The sequence below is a fragment of the Phyllobates terribilis genome, unplaced genomic scaffold, assembly GCF_046119375.1.
Source record: "Phyllobates terribilis strain yellow unplaced genomic scaffold, ASM4611937v1 Scaffold_2__4_contigs__length_985480577, whole genome shotgun sequence".
Lineage (NCBI taxonomy): Eukaryota > Metazoa > Chordata > Amphibia > Anura > Dendrobatidae > Phyllobates > Phyllobates terribilis.
This window is the reverse complement of record NW_027362762.1, coordinates 468,264,660-468,280,144: the sequence shown is the minus strand read 5'-3', so window position 1 is coordinate 468,280,144 and position 15,485 is coordinate 468,264,660. Positions and strand designations below refer to the sequence as shown.

At 43.2% G+C, this 15,485-nt stretch overlaps 1 protein-coding gene across 2 annotated transcripts in view; it reads left to right on the top strand.

Annotated features, from left to right (window-relative positions):
- The window catches only part of CSMD2 (CUB and Sushi multiple domains 2), a 1,528,443-nt gene that overhangs the window by 1,002,964 nt on the left and 509,994 nt on the right, over positions 1-15,485 (top strand). For both annotated transcript variants that reach the window (XM_073665735.1, XM_073665736.1), the window contains exon 6: positions 11,133-11,245. In XM_073665735.1, the coding sequence (XP_073521836.1) occupies positions 11,133-11,245 (113 nt within the window). The remainder of the gene's footprint in view (positions 1-11,132; positions 11,246-15,485) is intronic.

The window sequence follows — 15,485 nt, the reverse complement described above, 5'->3', positions numbered from 1 at the left end:
ACCGTCTCTTTAAAAAATCCGGCCGGCAATTCATCAGCGGTACCCGACAATTTATAACAGAAAGAATAGAGAATCACACATAGATTAGATAGATAGAAACATCTCAGTCACATATATAAGAAGTACAGTGACAGTGTTGACTACTGTACCTGTCATTTAGTGTTAAAATAAAAGATTTATTAAAAAAAAAATTGGCGTGGGGTTCCCCGTAATTTTAGTCTCTAGCGGAGGTTAAGCAGACGGCTGGGGCAGATGTTTGAAGCCTGGGAAGGGGGTAATACCCACGGAGCTTCCCAGGCTACTAATATCAGCCCCCAGCTGAATACCTAGCCTTTACTAGCTATTAAAATGGGGGACCCCTTAAAAAAATGATGTGGGGTCCCCCCTATTTTAATAGCTAGCAAAGGCTAGACAGACAGCTGGGGGCTGATAATAATAGCCCAGGAAGGGTGCCATGAATATTAGCCCCCTCCCAGGCTAGAAACACCAGCCGTCAGCCGCCCCAGAAATGGCGCATCCATAGGATGCACCAATTCTGGCACTTAGCCTCGCTCTTCCCACTGCCCTGTAGCGGTGGCAGTGGGGTAATAGGGCTGGGGTGAATGTCAGCTTATAATGCCAGCTGACATCAAGCCCAGGTTAGTAATGGAGAGGCGTCTATAAGACACCCCCATTACTAACCCCATAGTCAAAGTTAAAAAAAAACACAAACACCCAGAATAAAGTCCTTTAATTGAAATAAAGACACAATTCTTTATTGTTCTAAATTAAACCATACTTACCATCACGCCCATTCCAGCTGAAGCCAATGTCTTCTGCAATAAAAATAAAATAATAAAGCAGCATCATCCTTACCTTTCCATGGTTCCCACGATGGCTTCAGCTCTGCTACATTCACATAACAGGCTGGATCGCAGCAGAACGCTGCCATCCAGCTTGCCATGCCGCACACACTGAGAAGTGCAGGCATGCTTGCGCTCCTCAGTGTCTCGCTGTGACGGCATAAAGATGAGCCGAGTTCATGTCCAATGAACTCGGCTCACCTCAGGCACGTCACTGACAGCGTGGGAAAATTCTCCTGCCCTCAGCGCTTCAGCGTGAGAATTCTCCCACGCTGTCAGTGACGTGCATGAGGTGAGCTGAGATCATTGGACATGAGCTCACCTCATGCACGTCACTGACAGCGTGGGAGAATTCTCACGCTGAAGCGCTGAGTGCAGGAGAATTTTCCCACGCTGTTAGTGACGTACATGAGGTGAGCTGAGTTCATTGGACATGAACTCGGCTCATCTGGATGCCGTCACAGCGAGACACTGAGGAGTGCAAGCATGCCTGCGCTTCTCAGTGTCTGCGGCATGGCAAGCTGGATGGCAGCGTTCTGCTGCGGACCAGCCTGTCATCTCGATGTAGCAGAGCTGAAGCTGTCGTGGGAACCATGGAAAGGTAAGGATGAGGTTGCTTTATTATTTTTCTTTTATTGCAGGAGATCATTGGCTTCAGCTGGAATGGGCGTGATGGTAAGTATGGTTTAATTTAGAACAATAAAGAATTGTGTGTTTATTTCAATTAAAGGACTTTTTTTGGGTGTTGTGTTTTTTTTAAATACTTTACTAGAAATTCATGGTGGTCATGTCTAATATTGGCGTGACCCCATGAATTTCGGGCTTAGGGCCAGCTGATAATGCCAAGCTGGCCCCAACCGCTTTATTACCCAGTGAGCCACCAGTGAGTACAGCACCAGAAGATGGCGCTTCTATGAACGCGCCATTTTCCGGGGTGGCTGCGGACTGCAATTTGCAGCGGGGGGGGGGGGGCCCAGAAAGCTTGGGCTTCCCTGCGCTGCGGATTCCAGCCTAGTTGTACCTGGCTGGACACAAAAATAGGGCGAAGCCCCACGTATTTTTTTTTTTTATTATTTCATGAAATTCATGAAATAATTAAGAAAAAAGGGGCTTCCCTATATTGTTGTGTCTGGCCAGGCACAAATAGGCTGCTAGTGGTTGGGGGCAGCCCGTTCCTGACTGCTGTACCTGGCTGGACACAAATATAGTGCGAAGCCCCACGTCAATTTTTTTTAAATTATTTCATGAATTTCCTGAAATAATTTTAAAAAATTGACGTGGGGCTTCGCACTATATTTGTGTCCAGCCAGGTACAGCAGGCAGGAACGGGCAGCCCCCAACCACCAGCTGCCTATTTGTACCTGGCCCGACACAACAATATAGGGAAGGCCTTTTTTTCTTAATTATTTCATCAATTTCCTGAAATAATTTAAAAAAAAAATACGTGGGGCTTCGCCCTATTTTTGTGTCCAGCCAGGTACAACTAGGCAGCTGGGGGCTGGAATCTGCAGCGCAGGGAGACCCAAGCTTTCTGGGCCCCACCAGCTGCAAATTGCAGTCTGCAGCCACCCCGGAAAATGGCGCGTTCATAGAAGCGCCATCTTCTGGCGCTGTACCCAACTCATCCAGGGCCCTGGTGCGGTGGCTCACTGGGTAATAAAGGGGTTAGGGTCAGCTTGGCATTATCAGCCGGCCCTAAGCCCGAAATTCATGGGGTCACGCCAATATTAGACATGACCGCCATGAATTTCTAGTAAAGTATTTTAAAAAAACACAACACCCAGAATAAAGTCCTTTAATTGAAATAAACACACAATTCTTTATTGTTCTAAATTAAACCATACTTACCATCACGCCCATTCCAGCTGAAGCCAACGATCTCCTGCAATAAAAGAAAAATAATAAAGCAACATCATCCTTACCTTTCGATGGTTCCCAGGACAGCTCCAGCTTTGCTACATCGAGATGACAGGCTGGACCGCAGCAGAAAGCTGCCATCCAGCCTGTCATCCCACAGACACTGAGAAGCGCAGGCTTGCTTGCGCTCCTCAGTGTCAGGCTGTGACGGCATCCAGATGAGCCGAGGTCATGTCCAATGAACTCAGCTCACCTCATGCACGTCACTGACAGCGTGGGAAAATTCTCCTGCGCTCAGCGCTTCTGCAGGAGAATTCTTTCACGCTCACCGCATGCACAGGAGAATTCTCCCACGCTGTCAGTGACGTGCATGAGGTGAGCTGAGTTCATTGTCGGCTCATCTGGATGCCGTCACAGCCAGACACTGAGGAGCGCAAGCATGCCTGCGCTTCTCAGTGTCTGCGGGATTACAGGCTGGATGGCAGCTTTCTGCTGCGGTCCAGCCTGTCATCTCGATGTAGCAGAGCTGGAGCTGTCCTGGGAACCATCGAAAGGTAAGGATGATGTTACTTTATTATTTTTCTTTAATTGCAGGAGATCGTTGGCTTCAGCTGGAATGGGCGTCATGGTAAGTATGGTTTAATTTAGAACAATAAAGAATTGTGTGTTTATTTCAATTAAAGGACTTTATTCTGGGTGTTTGTGTTTTTTTTAACTTTGACTATGGGGTTAGTAATGGGGGTATCTTATAGACGCCTCTCCATTACTAACCTAGGCTTGATGTCAGCTGGCATTATAAGCTGACATCAACCCCAACCCTATTACCCCACTGCCACCGCTACAGGGCAGTGGGAAGAGCGAGGCTAAGTGCCAGAATTGGTGCATCCTATGCATGCGCCATTTCTGGGGCGGCTGACGGCTGGTGTTTCTAGCCTGGGAGGGGGCCAATATTCATGGCACCCTTCCTGGGCTATTAATATCAGCCCCCAGCTGTCTGCCTAGCCTTTGCTTGCTATTAAAATAGGGGGGACCCACATCATTTGTTTGGGGGGGTCCTCATTTTAATAGCTAGTAAAGGCTAGGTATTCAGCTGGGGGCTGATATTAGTAGCCTGGGAAGCTCCATGGGTATTACCCCCTTCCCAGGCTTCAAACATCTGCCCCAGCCGTCTGCTTAACCTCCGCTAGAGACTAAAATTACGGGGAACCAAACGCCAATTTTTGTTTTAAGAAATCCTTTATTTTAACACTAAATGACAAGTACAGTAACCAACATTGTCACTGTACTTCTTATATATGTGACTGACATGTTTCTATCTATCTAATCTATGTGTGATGCTCTATTTTTCTGTTCTAAATTGTCGGGTACCGCTGCTGAATTGCCGGCCGGCTTCTTTAAAGAGACAGTGCATGAAAACACTATTATTTTTTTAAATAAATCCTTTACACTAAATGACAAGTACAGTAAGCAACAGTGTCACTGTACTTATTATATATGTGACTGACATGTTTCTATCTATCTAATCTATGTGTGAAGCTCTATTCTTTCTGTTCTAAATTGTCGGGTACCGCTGCTGAATTGCCGTCCGGCTTTTTAAAGAGACGGTGCATGAAAACACTAATATTTTTTTTAATAAATCCTTTACACTAAATGACAAGTACAGTAATCAACACTATCACTGTACTTCTTATATATGTGACTGACATGTTTCTATCTATCTAATTTATGTGTGATGCTCTATTCCTTCTTGTCTAAATTGTCGGGTACCGGTGTATGCCGCTGCTGAATTGCCGGCCGACTTTTTTTAAAGAGAGCGTCTTCTGAGCAGTTTGTCAGCTTTTGAACACCTTTGAAGGTGTTTTCTATGTGTTTCTTTGTGTTTTTGTTTGCCTGCCATTGGTTTTAACGGTGTTCGACGGTGTTCTAAGGTGTTCGACGAACAGTTCGACGAACAGTTCCTCGAACATCCCGGTGTTCGACGAACCGAACCGAACCCGAATACTATGGGGGTGGCTCAACACTAGTCTTTATACATCATGAAAGATCATCATTCTCGACAGTGCATTGGTCCTGGGTAAATAGGGCTCGAACTTCCGAGAACTATGGGAGCCTATGTGCACCAAGTGATCTTGTATTGATTGCTCAGTGCACATTGTTTACTTAGGTCTGCCTGTGTAAACAGGTATGCAAACGACCGCCAATCAGTAAAATTTTTGTGAATGGCCGTCATATTGTGCTGCCGGTCCGTCTGTGTAAACAGACCCTTAGTCCCCACGTAGCCTTCATTTTCTTTTAATCTGTAGTGTAGTCTTAGTTTATAGACAAACTGCATTAAAATAAAAATTATCTATTTGGCTCAGTGCTTCCATCATTTGATATTTCAGTATTGACCTACTTCAGGTATTTTTGCATTTGTACTAGAACAAACCAATGTAATTTATTGTAGATTTTTTTTTGGTAGTAATTCCTCACAGATGGCAGGTGTAGTCTGTAGTGAAGAAAATCTCCAGTATATTTAGGATTTTGTAATCCACCAGCTACTATTGTTGCTCTGAAATAAAAATGAAGTCCAGGTGGGTGTGCGAGAGTCATGTATAGAAATTATTTTCAGCAGATATAGAAGAACATGCCACTTTAGCAGTTTTCACTTGAAGAGACCCATTCAACCACCATAATTCTAAATTGCCAGCTTAGGTATACGTCCCTATTATTTACTGAGTCATTTTGCCTTAAAAAGAACCATAATTTTATGACTGGTACACACTTCAGAAGTAATTCCCCTTAGGTCACTTTACAACTCAGGAGGTCTTTTTTTTAAGAAAGACCCTTTTTTTACTCTATTTTTATTGTTGTATTATTGTTTTTTTGAGCAGCTAAGTATAAATTGCTTTGTGCACATGTGTATTCTGTATACGTCTGTTCTATGGTAGAGTATGCAGACAAGAGGTTCATTCTGCGTGGAGTGTCTAAACTGATTACCCCGCCAGCTTTCCACACATAATTAGACTTTAAACATATATTATCAGCATAGATTCAGACTTGAAAATATAAATGAGAAGGATTAGAGTTTTCAGAACACAAAGTGACATTTTAATGAAATATTTTACTTGCGAGCATTGTTTAACCTCTATGACTAGGATAATATGGATGAACGCTGGCATAATAGTCATAGTGGATTCTGGCTTATTATCTAATAAACAATAGTCTGCTTTTCAAGTGGCCCCACTTCTTAATGAGTGAGACTCTCCTCAATAAGCACACCGAAGGGCTCATGCAATACAATAACCTAAGTATTTGTTCTCTGATTGTGCTGAACACTCATGGAAAACATGAAGAACTCAAGAATGGGTTTTCATGTTCAAGTCTTAGTTTTGCTAGATCATGCAAGTCTTATTTGTTGCCAAAATCATTTAAATCTAGAGTCATAAATTATAAATTGGTCTTTATTATATCTTACAGTAAAATGTCCTTTATTATTAATTTATTACATTTTTGAGCCAAAAATTTTCAGGCAAGTGTTGGCTGTTAGCCAATAGGAAAATAGAAAACCCTCTACTATCAGTGCATTTTTTTGCATAGTGTTTTTATTACACTTTTGAAGCATTTTTTGATGTTTTTTTTTGTTTCAGTATTTTTTTCCTATGCAACAATGGTCAGAGTGTGTTGTTGTGGTTTTTTCCATGTATTTTCCCATTGGATTCTCTAGAGGATATTAAAAAACATAAGAAATGTATATAATAAAAATAGAACATTTTTAAAAACCTGTAAAAAAAAAACATATATTTTTTAAAAAAAAAAACCTTAAAGTGGTCGTCTAGGCTTCAGACAAAAGTCTGCAGACACTTTCTGTATGCGCACTGTCATGATTCCCTGGTATTCCCCATGCTAGTTGGCCATCACATGACCACATGTATCCAATTTGTATACTACTGGGCACATGCCAACTAGACTTATCCGGCTTTTCTCAATAGAAGACATTTGAGAGAAACCATATGACTCCTGGCTGCACTTGACTGCAAGCATGGAAAGCTCGGGTAATATCGGGGAATCTTGAAAGCTTGTTTACCACATCCTGTCAAGATTTGGCAGTCTACAGTCACATACAGTGACTGTGTGACGATGCTTGCAGCCCACCTTGGGAGATGAGGGTACTCGGAGCCGGGTCAGATGTTTGGTGGGTTGTAGCCATGGCCTGGACCCGTTCTGTGCCCTGGGCCGTCACAATAAAAGATGTAATGGACTTTCAGGGTTTGGTGTTAATCGAGTGGATTCAATGACTACGCCACCTGTGGTTTCTGGTGATCCCCTACCAGCACTGCGTTCAGTCCTCTGAGGCGGGATGTAATGGCAGCAGAAGATGGTACTACTCCCCACAGGCGGAGCAGGGCCTCAGGGCAGAGGGAACAGGAGGATGGGAATTGTAGTGGGAGATGTGATGTGGTGTCGTGCGGTGCCGCGTTGCAATAAGAAACCGGAGGCCATAGGGGTAGTCTTCCAAGATTTACTCACGGTAGAATGCACAGCTGCAAGGCTTCTCCCTGCTCCTCACGGCGCGCTGCAGCCACCAGGACCGGGGGGTCCGACAACCTCCGGGTAGTTCAGGTGCTTTGGCCAGGACCCCGCACCAGAGTGTTCCTAGACTCCTCGCTAAGTCCTCTCCTGTCCGTATGTGGTACGTGTGGTAAGGCCGGGTCTCCCTCTGGTCTATGCACAGAACAAGGGTACGGGTGGCGAATCCGCTCCGTCCTTTACCCGGTGGGATCCACTGAGCCTCCGGGCTTCTCCGACTAAGACTTAAAGTGACAGAGTCAGATATCGGGGGCCGGTACCCCTTTTGCAGCAGGAATCCCTCTGACTAGGCCAGAATAGTGAGGACAGGTGGCGTATACCGCTCCATCTGCATCCCCCTGGGATCCTTTTGCCCGTGGAGCCTGTCTCCTCTGCTCCCCTCCAGCCCTTCTTGGATAGGGACCTTGACCAGGTAGAGACAATCGTTAAATCTAACCCGCTCCTCGCCTCAAGGCCAGAGTACGAGGACCGTGTCCCCATCAACTGCAGGTTCACACAAAAAGCCACGTTCAGTGATGAAGATCACAATCAAAAGACCATAAGCCCAAGATGGCTATTTATTAAATATGAATTTGTTGTGTAACCTAAATGTGCGTCCTCCACCCTCACCCACTACTACGTTCCCCCTAACTTTGGTTCCCCCATCTCCTCTTATCCCGGATGGGGCAGCACCCTGGTGCATATAAGCCCCCCTTAGGTGGGAGAGATGTAGTGTTGGATGCAGAGGTGGGGTCCTGACAGTTACACCATCCTTACCTCGAAGGAGAGATACCACACCTCATTAAAGAGATGCAGTACCCCTGTGGCGACCGAACCCTCAGGGGCGCCACAACTGCAGACTTTTGTCCCTACCTGAACAACTCTTTCAAAGGGTTGCCTAGCTGAGAATATTCATTGTTATATATCCTATTTGGGAATTATGAGTTAATGAAGAGAGTGGAGAACATTTGCAAAGAGCGTCTGTTGCCCTGAAAGACTTGTCCTGTCTTACATGATGATACTGCAGGAAACTTGAGCAATTTCCACCACAAGGGAGTTGTCTAAGTAGGAGTGCTCTTATAGGCATTAGATTGTCAGCTAGTCCTGACATTGATCTAATGTACATTATATTCACATATACTGTACACATTCCATGTTGAGAAAACTATTAAAATTAGAGATGAGCAAATCGCTTCAAGGAAAATTGAAATTTGCCTTGAATTTCAACAAAATATCACCAGAATCAGAATTTTTTGTTATTCAATTCACGCAAATTTTGTCAAAAAGGCAGTCAGGAAAGAGCTAATAAAAAAAATAAAATTCAATGCTCACCCTGGCCCTTATCTGTCTGTTTTAATTCTCTCACAAGGGTGGTCTTCACTGGGTCATTTTTAGTGTCTTCTGGCACATGGTATCTCTGGCAGCTCCTGTGCTGATTAGGCTGTGAAATCACAAGGTCATGAAACCTGATAATGTCACAGCTTAGTCAACATAAGAGACCCCAAAGCTGTTGGGTTTCAGAAGCTGAGCTGTTGGGCTCAGGAGTCAGGAAGATGCTGAAGATGGACCAGTGAAAACAACACCGGTGACCAGACCAAAGAAGACAACTAGACCAAAGCAACGCTGATAGACAGGATAATGTAGGTGAGGTTTGGGTCAACATAATTTTTTCATTGTATTTTACTTAGTTTTTTATGCTCTTGGGTCTTCAGAGACCTCAGGCCATAATGGTGTACATTCGATTCACTTAGAATAAATTCAATGGAAATCGAATTTCCAGGTCAAAATCGAGCAAAATACCAAAGTTATATTTTGGCAGCTTTGATCATTACTAATACAAAATAAACAATGTATGGCTTGGAATCAGAGTAAAATATTGAAGTGTGAAGGTTTTTTAGAAGTTTGTACAATTTTTGTCTGCAATGTGACAACATGTAACATCCTGAAGTAAAGATTTTGCTCACAACAACAATGTAGCATTGGAATATGATGTAACCTCTAAACAACACTTTTCTGTAGACAGTTATCTTTGTCTAATCTTTTCTTTGCAGAAAGCCATGCATGCTGTGTATGTCGAATATATATCCATTTCCAACTCCTTCTAGCTACACTAGCTACACAATAGCTACAACAAAACTGAAATCTAATATTTCTTTATACACTGCTGTAAAAAATAAAGGGAACACTTAAACAACAGAATATAACTCCAAGTAAATCAAACTTCTGTGAAATCAAACTGTCCACTTAGGAAGCAACACTGATTGACAATCAATTTCACATGCTGTTGTGCAAATGGAATAGACTATAAATGGAATTTATTGGCAATTATCAAGACACCCTCAATAAAGGAGTGGTTCTGCAGGTGGTGACCACAGACCACTTCTCAGTACAAAGGCTTTCTGGCTGATGTTTCGGTCACTTTTGAACGTTGGTTGTGCTTTCACACTCGTGGTAGCATGAGACGGACTCTACAACCAACAGAAGTTGCTCAGGTAGTGCAGCTCATCCAGCATGGCACATCAATGTGAGCTGTGGCAAGAAGGTTTGCTGTGTCTGTCAGCGTAGTGTCCAGAGACTGGAGGCGCTACCAGGAGACAGGCCAGTACAAAAGGAGATGTGGTGGGGGGCGTAGGAGGGCAACAACCCAGCAGCAGGACGGCTACCTCCACCTTTGTGCAAGGAGGAACAAGAGGAGCACAGCCAGAGCCCTGCAAAATGACCTCCAGCAGGCCACAAATGTGCATGTGTATGCACAAACGGTTAGAAACCGACTCCATGAGGGTGGTATGAGGGCTTGACGTCCACAGATGGGGGTTGTGCTCACAGCCTAACACCATGCAGGATGCTTTGCATTTGCCACAGAACACTAGGATTGGCAAAGTCGCCACTGGCTCCCTGTGCTCTTCACAGATGAAAGCAGGTTCACACTGAGCATGTGTGACAGAGTATGGAGACGCTGTGGACATCGATCTGTTGCTTGCAACATCCTTCAGCATGACCGCTTTGGCAGTGGGTCAGTAATGATATGGGGTGGCATTTCTTTGGAGGGCCGCACAGCCCTCCATGTGCATGCCAGAGGTAGTCTGACTGTCATGAGGTACCGAGGTGAGATCCTCAGACCTCTTCTGAGACCATATGCTGGTGCGGTTGGCCCTGGGTTCCTCCTAATGCAGGACAATGCCAGACCTCATGTGGCTGGAGTGTGACAGCAGTTCCTGTAAGATGAAGGCATTGAAGCTATGGACTGGTCCGCAAGTTCCCCAGACCTGAATCTGATTGAGCACATGTGGGACATTATGTCTCGCTCCATCCACCAACGTCACGTTGCACCACAGACTATCCAGGAGTTGGTGGATGCTTTAGTCCAGGTCTGGGAGGAGGTCCCACAGGAGACCATCCGCAACCTCATCAGGAGCATGCCCAGGTGTTGTAGGGAGGTCATACTGGCATGTGGAGGCCACACACACAATACTGAGCCTCATTTTGACTTGTTTTAAGGACATTACATCAAAGTTGGATCAGCCTGTAGTGTGTTTTTCCACTTTAATTTTGGCGGTGACTCCAAATCCAGGCCTCCATTGGTTAATAAATTTGATTTCCATTGATGATTTTTGTGTGATTTTGTTGTCAGCACATTCAACTTTGTACAGAACAAAGTATTCAATGAGAATATTTCATTCATTCAGATCTAGGATGTGTTATTTGAGTGTTCCCTTTATTTTTTTGAGCAGTGTATAAAGCCACAGGTATCAATATTTGGGTCCCATAAAACCATTTTACTCATTGCATGGTTTGTAATGAGTACTTAGATACAGTCTGTAAGGTTTAATTACATGTGAGAATGAATGTAGTCCCCATTCCTTAAAATCTATGTTTCTCTTTCAGGTTTACAGGATCAAACTTACCACCTCCAGTCATCAGCAGCAAGAATTGGCTACGAATTCACTTCACTTCTGATGGCAATCATAGACAGAAGGGTTTCAGTGCACAATACCAAGGTGAGTGAAAATCACAGAATTGATATATTTACAGGAATGTTTTTTATAACCAATTCTTAACTGTGAAAAATGTACCCAATAATCAGACTCTACCTTAAGTTGAAAAATGCTTAAAGTAAATACAGAACTGACGTCATCTAAGTAGATAAATATGAGAAATCAGTCTTGCTATAGTCGAAATTGTATATTTCTGTGCACATTTTGTATTTTAGATATGTTGCACTTACAGTATATATGCTTAAAAAAATATAGGAAATTGTCCCTTTCAGGAACCCTACTGTTAGCCAGTATAGTTTTCATTATGGTGGACTCTTTGCAACCACTTCACCGATATGAATGGCTGCCAGGCAGAATTACAATTTCCTCCCCAATTGCTTGAAGTAATCCGAGAACCAAAATCTATAACAAGCTGACTACATAGGACTATAAGCAACCCTTTCATATGATGATCCGGCACTCCTCCTACACCATTGTGAGCGTAGTATCGGCAGGTTCGGCTGACGTTAGTCTAATATGTAATGGGGGCCTTTAGTTTAGTTACACTTTGCATTCTTTGTATTTGTGTGTCAGGGTCAGAGTCAGTGGAAAATGTAGTTGGAAAATTTTCGGCTCCACAAACGCTTAGGTAGGAATTTTTCTATTGACTTTTTTCAATTAATTAGTCACAAATGATGCTGCATGCCATATTGGTGCTATAATTGGCCCCTGATAGTCTTGACTTATGCCTGGGTTTAATTGAAGTGAGTATGGTCTTTGTATTTCCTACATGTTTATCAGGTTTTCAGAAAAAATTAGTGAGCCAATTCTATTCTAGCAGACATAGATTGAGCAGCATGGTGGCTAAGGGGCTAGTATCGTTGCTTTGCAGGACTGGGGTCTTGGCTTTAAATCCCATCAAAGACAACATCTGTAAGGAGTTTGTATGTTCTCCCTGTGTTTGGGTGGGTTTGCTCCGGGTTCTCCGGTTTTATCCCACACCCCAAAGACATACTGATAGGGAATACAGATTGTGAGCCCCAATGGGGACAGCATTGATGTTGTCCATAAAGCACTGTGGATATGACGATACTATATTAGTGAGGAAAATAAGATCAGTATGCACCATATCAATTACAAAATATGTGCCTTTTAATCAGTTTGACACAACTTACAGTTTTATACTGACATGAAGCACCAATCTTAATAAATGTGTTTTTGCTATTTTTTAGCTCAGGCGGCATAATCTAGTCTTGTTTATTACAGTATGCCGACTTTTGCCATATGAATGATTCATGAGAAGATGTATCTGTTTCCTTAGTCTATCAAGCTTTGCAGTTGTATTCATAGAAGCACAGATATCCCAAAAGGCAGAACTGACAAGCTGTGCTTTTTGTCATTTGAGTTTTTTTCATTACTGTTTGACAATACTAATCTTGGGAAGTATTGAGGTTTCGCATTTAACAAAGCCACAGTGAGGCAGTTATAAAGCACAGCGAAGATTTATATAACGAGAAGATGATAAACTGAGAGTTTCTTGCAGTAAGAGTACAAATAATACTGACAAAGGTGTAACCTAAATCTCCTGAGCCCCAATGAAAAATCTGGAAACGGCAACCCCTCCTATTAAGTATCATTTATAGGTAGTGCATCCCCTCTAATGCCCTGGGGGCAACTACTTCATCTGCCCTCCCCTATAAGCTGTGGCTTTAAACAGTAAGACTAACGAGCACTAGTTATTCTCTGTTTAGTATATGTTAGGCACTGGCCTAGTTTTCATGCCATTATGGGCTCTGAGCAGTAGTACTATTCATATCTTTACAGTAAAATACATACCAGGTCTGTGGTGGAAATTTGACAAAAATGCCATGAAAATCTCAAAGCGTATATTCCAATATGCCCACCGGCTTTACCAGCCAAATGTATGCCAACTGTGTAGCTCATTTTTATTTGACCCTGGGCAAAGATTTTGTTTAGTTTTCATATCACCAAATAGTTTTGTACTGGTTTATATATTTGTATAGGCATCCCATTTAAAAGGGTTGTCCAACCTTGGAAGAAACATCTGCAGTCGATTGCCAAATCATGATAGTATGTGATGCACACAATGTCACAATTACCCTGTATTCCCCATGCAGGGGATCACGTGAGCACATGTATGTGATTTCCATACCTGTAGTCACATTGCTCACTAGTTACATCTAACTTCTCTTTTATTGAAGAGTTTACTCACTAGTATATTCACTATGGTCATATGCTCACTAGTTTCTTCTTACTTCCCTTTTATTCACTGTAGTTACATGCTGTTAGGTGTCGGTCTGGTGCTGGATTTGAAATAGGTCCAGGACCTTCTGTGGTCTCCCATTTCAGTCCAGCCAGGGCTGATGCTGTTTGTCTCCCAGGTAGTTGTGCCTAGCAATGTTAAGCCTGGGTTGCAGAGTGAGACAGGGCTTGTGGAATCTAAATCCAGGTTTTGCCGCACTGAGCATGTCTGTGACCTGGCGGCTCATGATTGGTGGGTTGGCACCCACCTGACCCGGTGACCTGGCACCGCCTGATTGGTTCAAGGTTAACGTCACCAATAGCGCGTCGGTGGGCAGGGCTTAGTCTTTAAAAGGCCCGCCCACAAAGATGGCGACACGCTCAGATCTTTTGAGCTGGTTGTTTGTGGTGTGCACGCTGAAACTCTTGGGCTCGTCTAAGAGCCATAGCTTTATGCAGGCAGGTAGCCATATAGAGCGGGTCTGCTCAGTCCGGTAGCACGCCGGCTGAGTGTATGAATACCCGGCGGGTATCACACCCACATACACACAGAACAGGGCTACTGCTCCTAGTCCGGTCACACGTCTCCCTGCGGTTCTTGGAGATTGTGTGAACCGCTTTAGCACCAATCCCCATAGCGTAGCACCTGTATCAACGACAGGGCTACTGCTGTTCCCACGGACGCACGTTTCCCTGCGGTTCTTGGAGATTGTGCGAACCGTCTTACCCTTCCGTGTGCCTTAACACGAAGGGTTAAGATATTTGTTAGGTGCGTCGCCGGTCGCTCTCTCCTCTGTGCAGTTTACGGAGATAGAGCGTACAGCTTTACCCTGTCCGGTCTTTACCCACGGACGGGTTATCTGTTTAGTTGTCGCTTTCTCCTTTCCACCCGGAAAGTGTTCGGCAGCAGTCCATTAGGCTGCATCGCGGACCCCGGGGTCGGTTGCGTTCCGTTAAAATAAAGTTGTCTGCAACCGCCCTCCTAACACATGCTCACTAGTTTCTTCCTACTTCCCTTTTATTCATTGTAGTCATATGCTCACTTGTTTCATCATACTTCCCTTTTATTCATTGTAGTCATATGCTCACTTGTTTCATCATACTTCCCTTTTATTCATTGTAGTCATATGCTCACTTGTTTCATCATACTTCCCTTTTATTCACTGTAGTCATATGCTCACTTGTTTCATCATACTTCCCTTTTATTCATTGTAGTCATATGCTCACTTGTTTCATCATACTTCCCTTTTATTCATTGTAGTCATATGCTCACTTGTTTCATCATACTTCCCTTTTATTCACTGTAGTCATATGCTCACTTGTTTCATCATACTTCCCTTTTATTCACTGTAGTCATATGCTCACTAGTTTCTTCCTACTTCCCTTTTATTCATTGTAGTCATATGCTCACTTGTTTCATCATACTTCCCTTTTATTCATTGTAGTCATATGCTCACTTGTTTCATCATACTTCCCTTTTATTCACTGTAGTCATATGCTCACTTGTTTCATCATACTTCCCTTTTATTCACTGTAGTCATATGCTCACTAGTTTCTTCCTACTTCCCTTTTATTCATTGTAGTCATATGCTCACTTGTTTCATCATACTTCCCTTTTATTCATTGTAGTCATATGCTCACTTGTTTCATCATACTTCCCTTTTATTCATTGTAGTCATATGCTCACTTGTTTCATCATACTTCCCTTTTATTCATTGTAGTCATATGCTCATTTGTTTCATCATACTGCCCTTTTATTCATTGTAGTCATATGCTCACTTGTTTCATCATACTTCCCTTTTATTCATTGTAGTCATATGCTCACTTGTTTCATCATACTTCCCTTTTATTCATTGTAGTCATATGCTCACTTGTTTCATCATACTTCCCTTTTATTCACTGTAGTCATATGCTCACTTGTTTCATCATACTTCCCTTTTATTCATTGTAGTCATATGCTCATTTGTTTCATCATACTTCCCTTTTATTCATTGTAGTCATA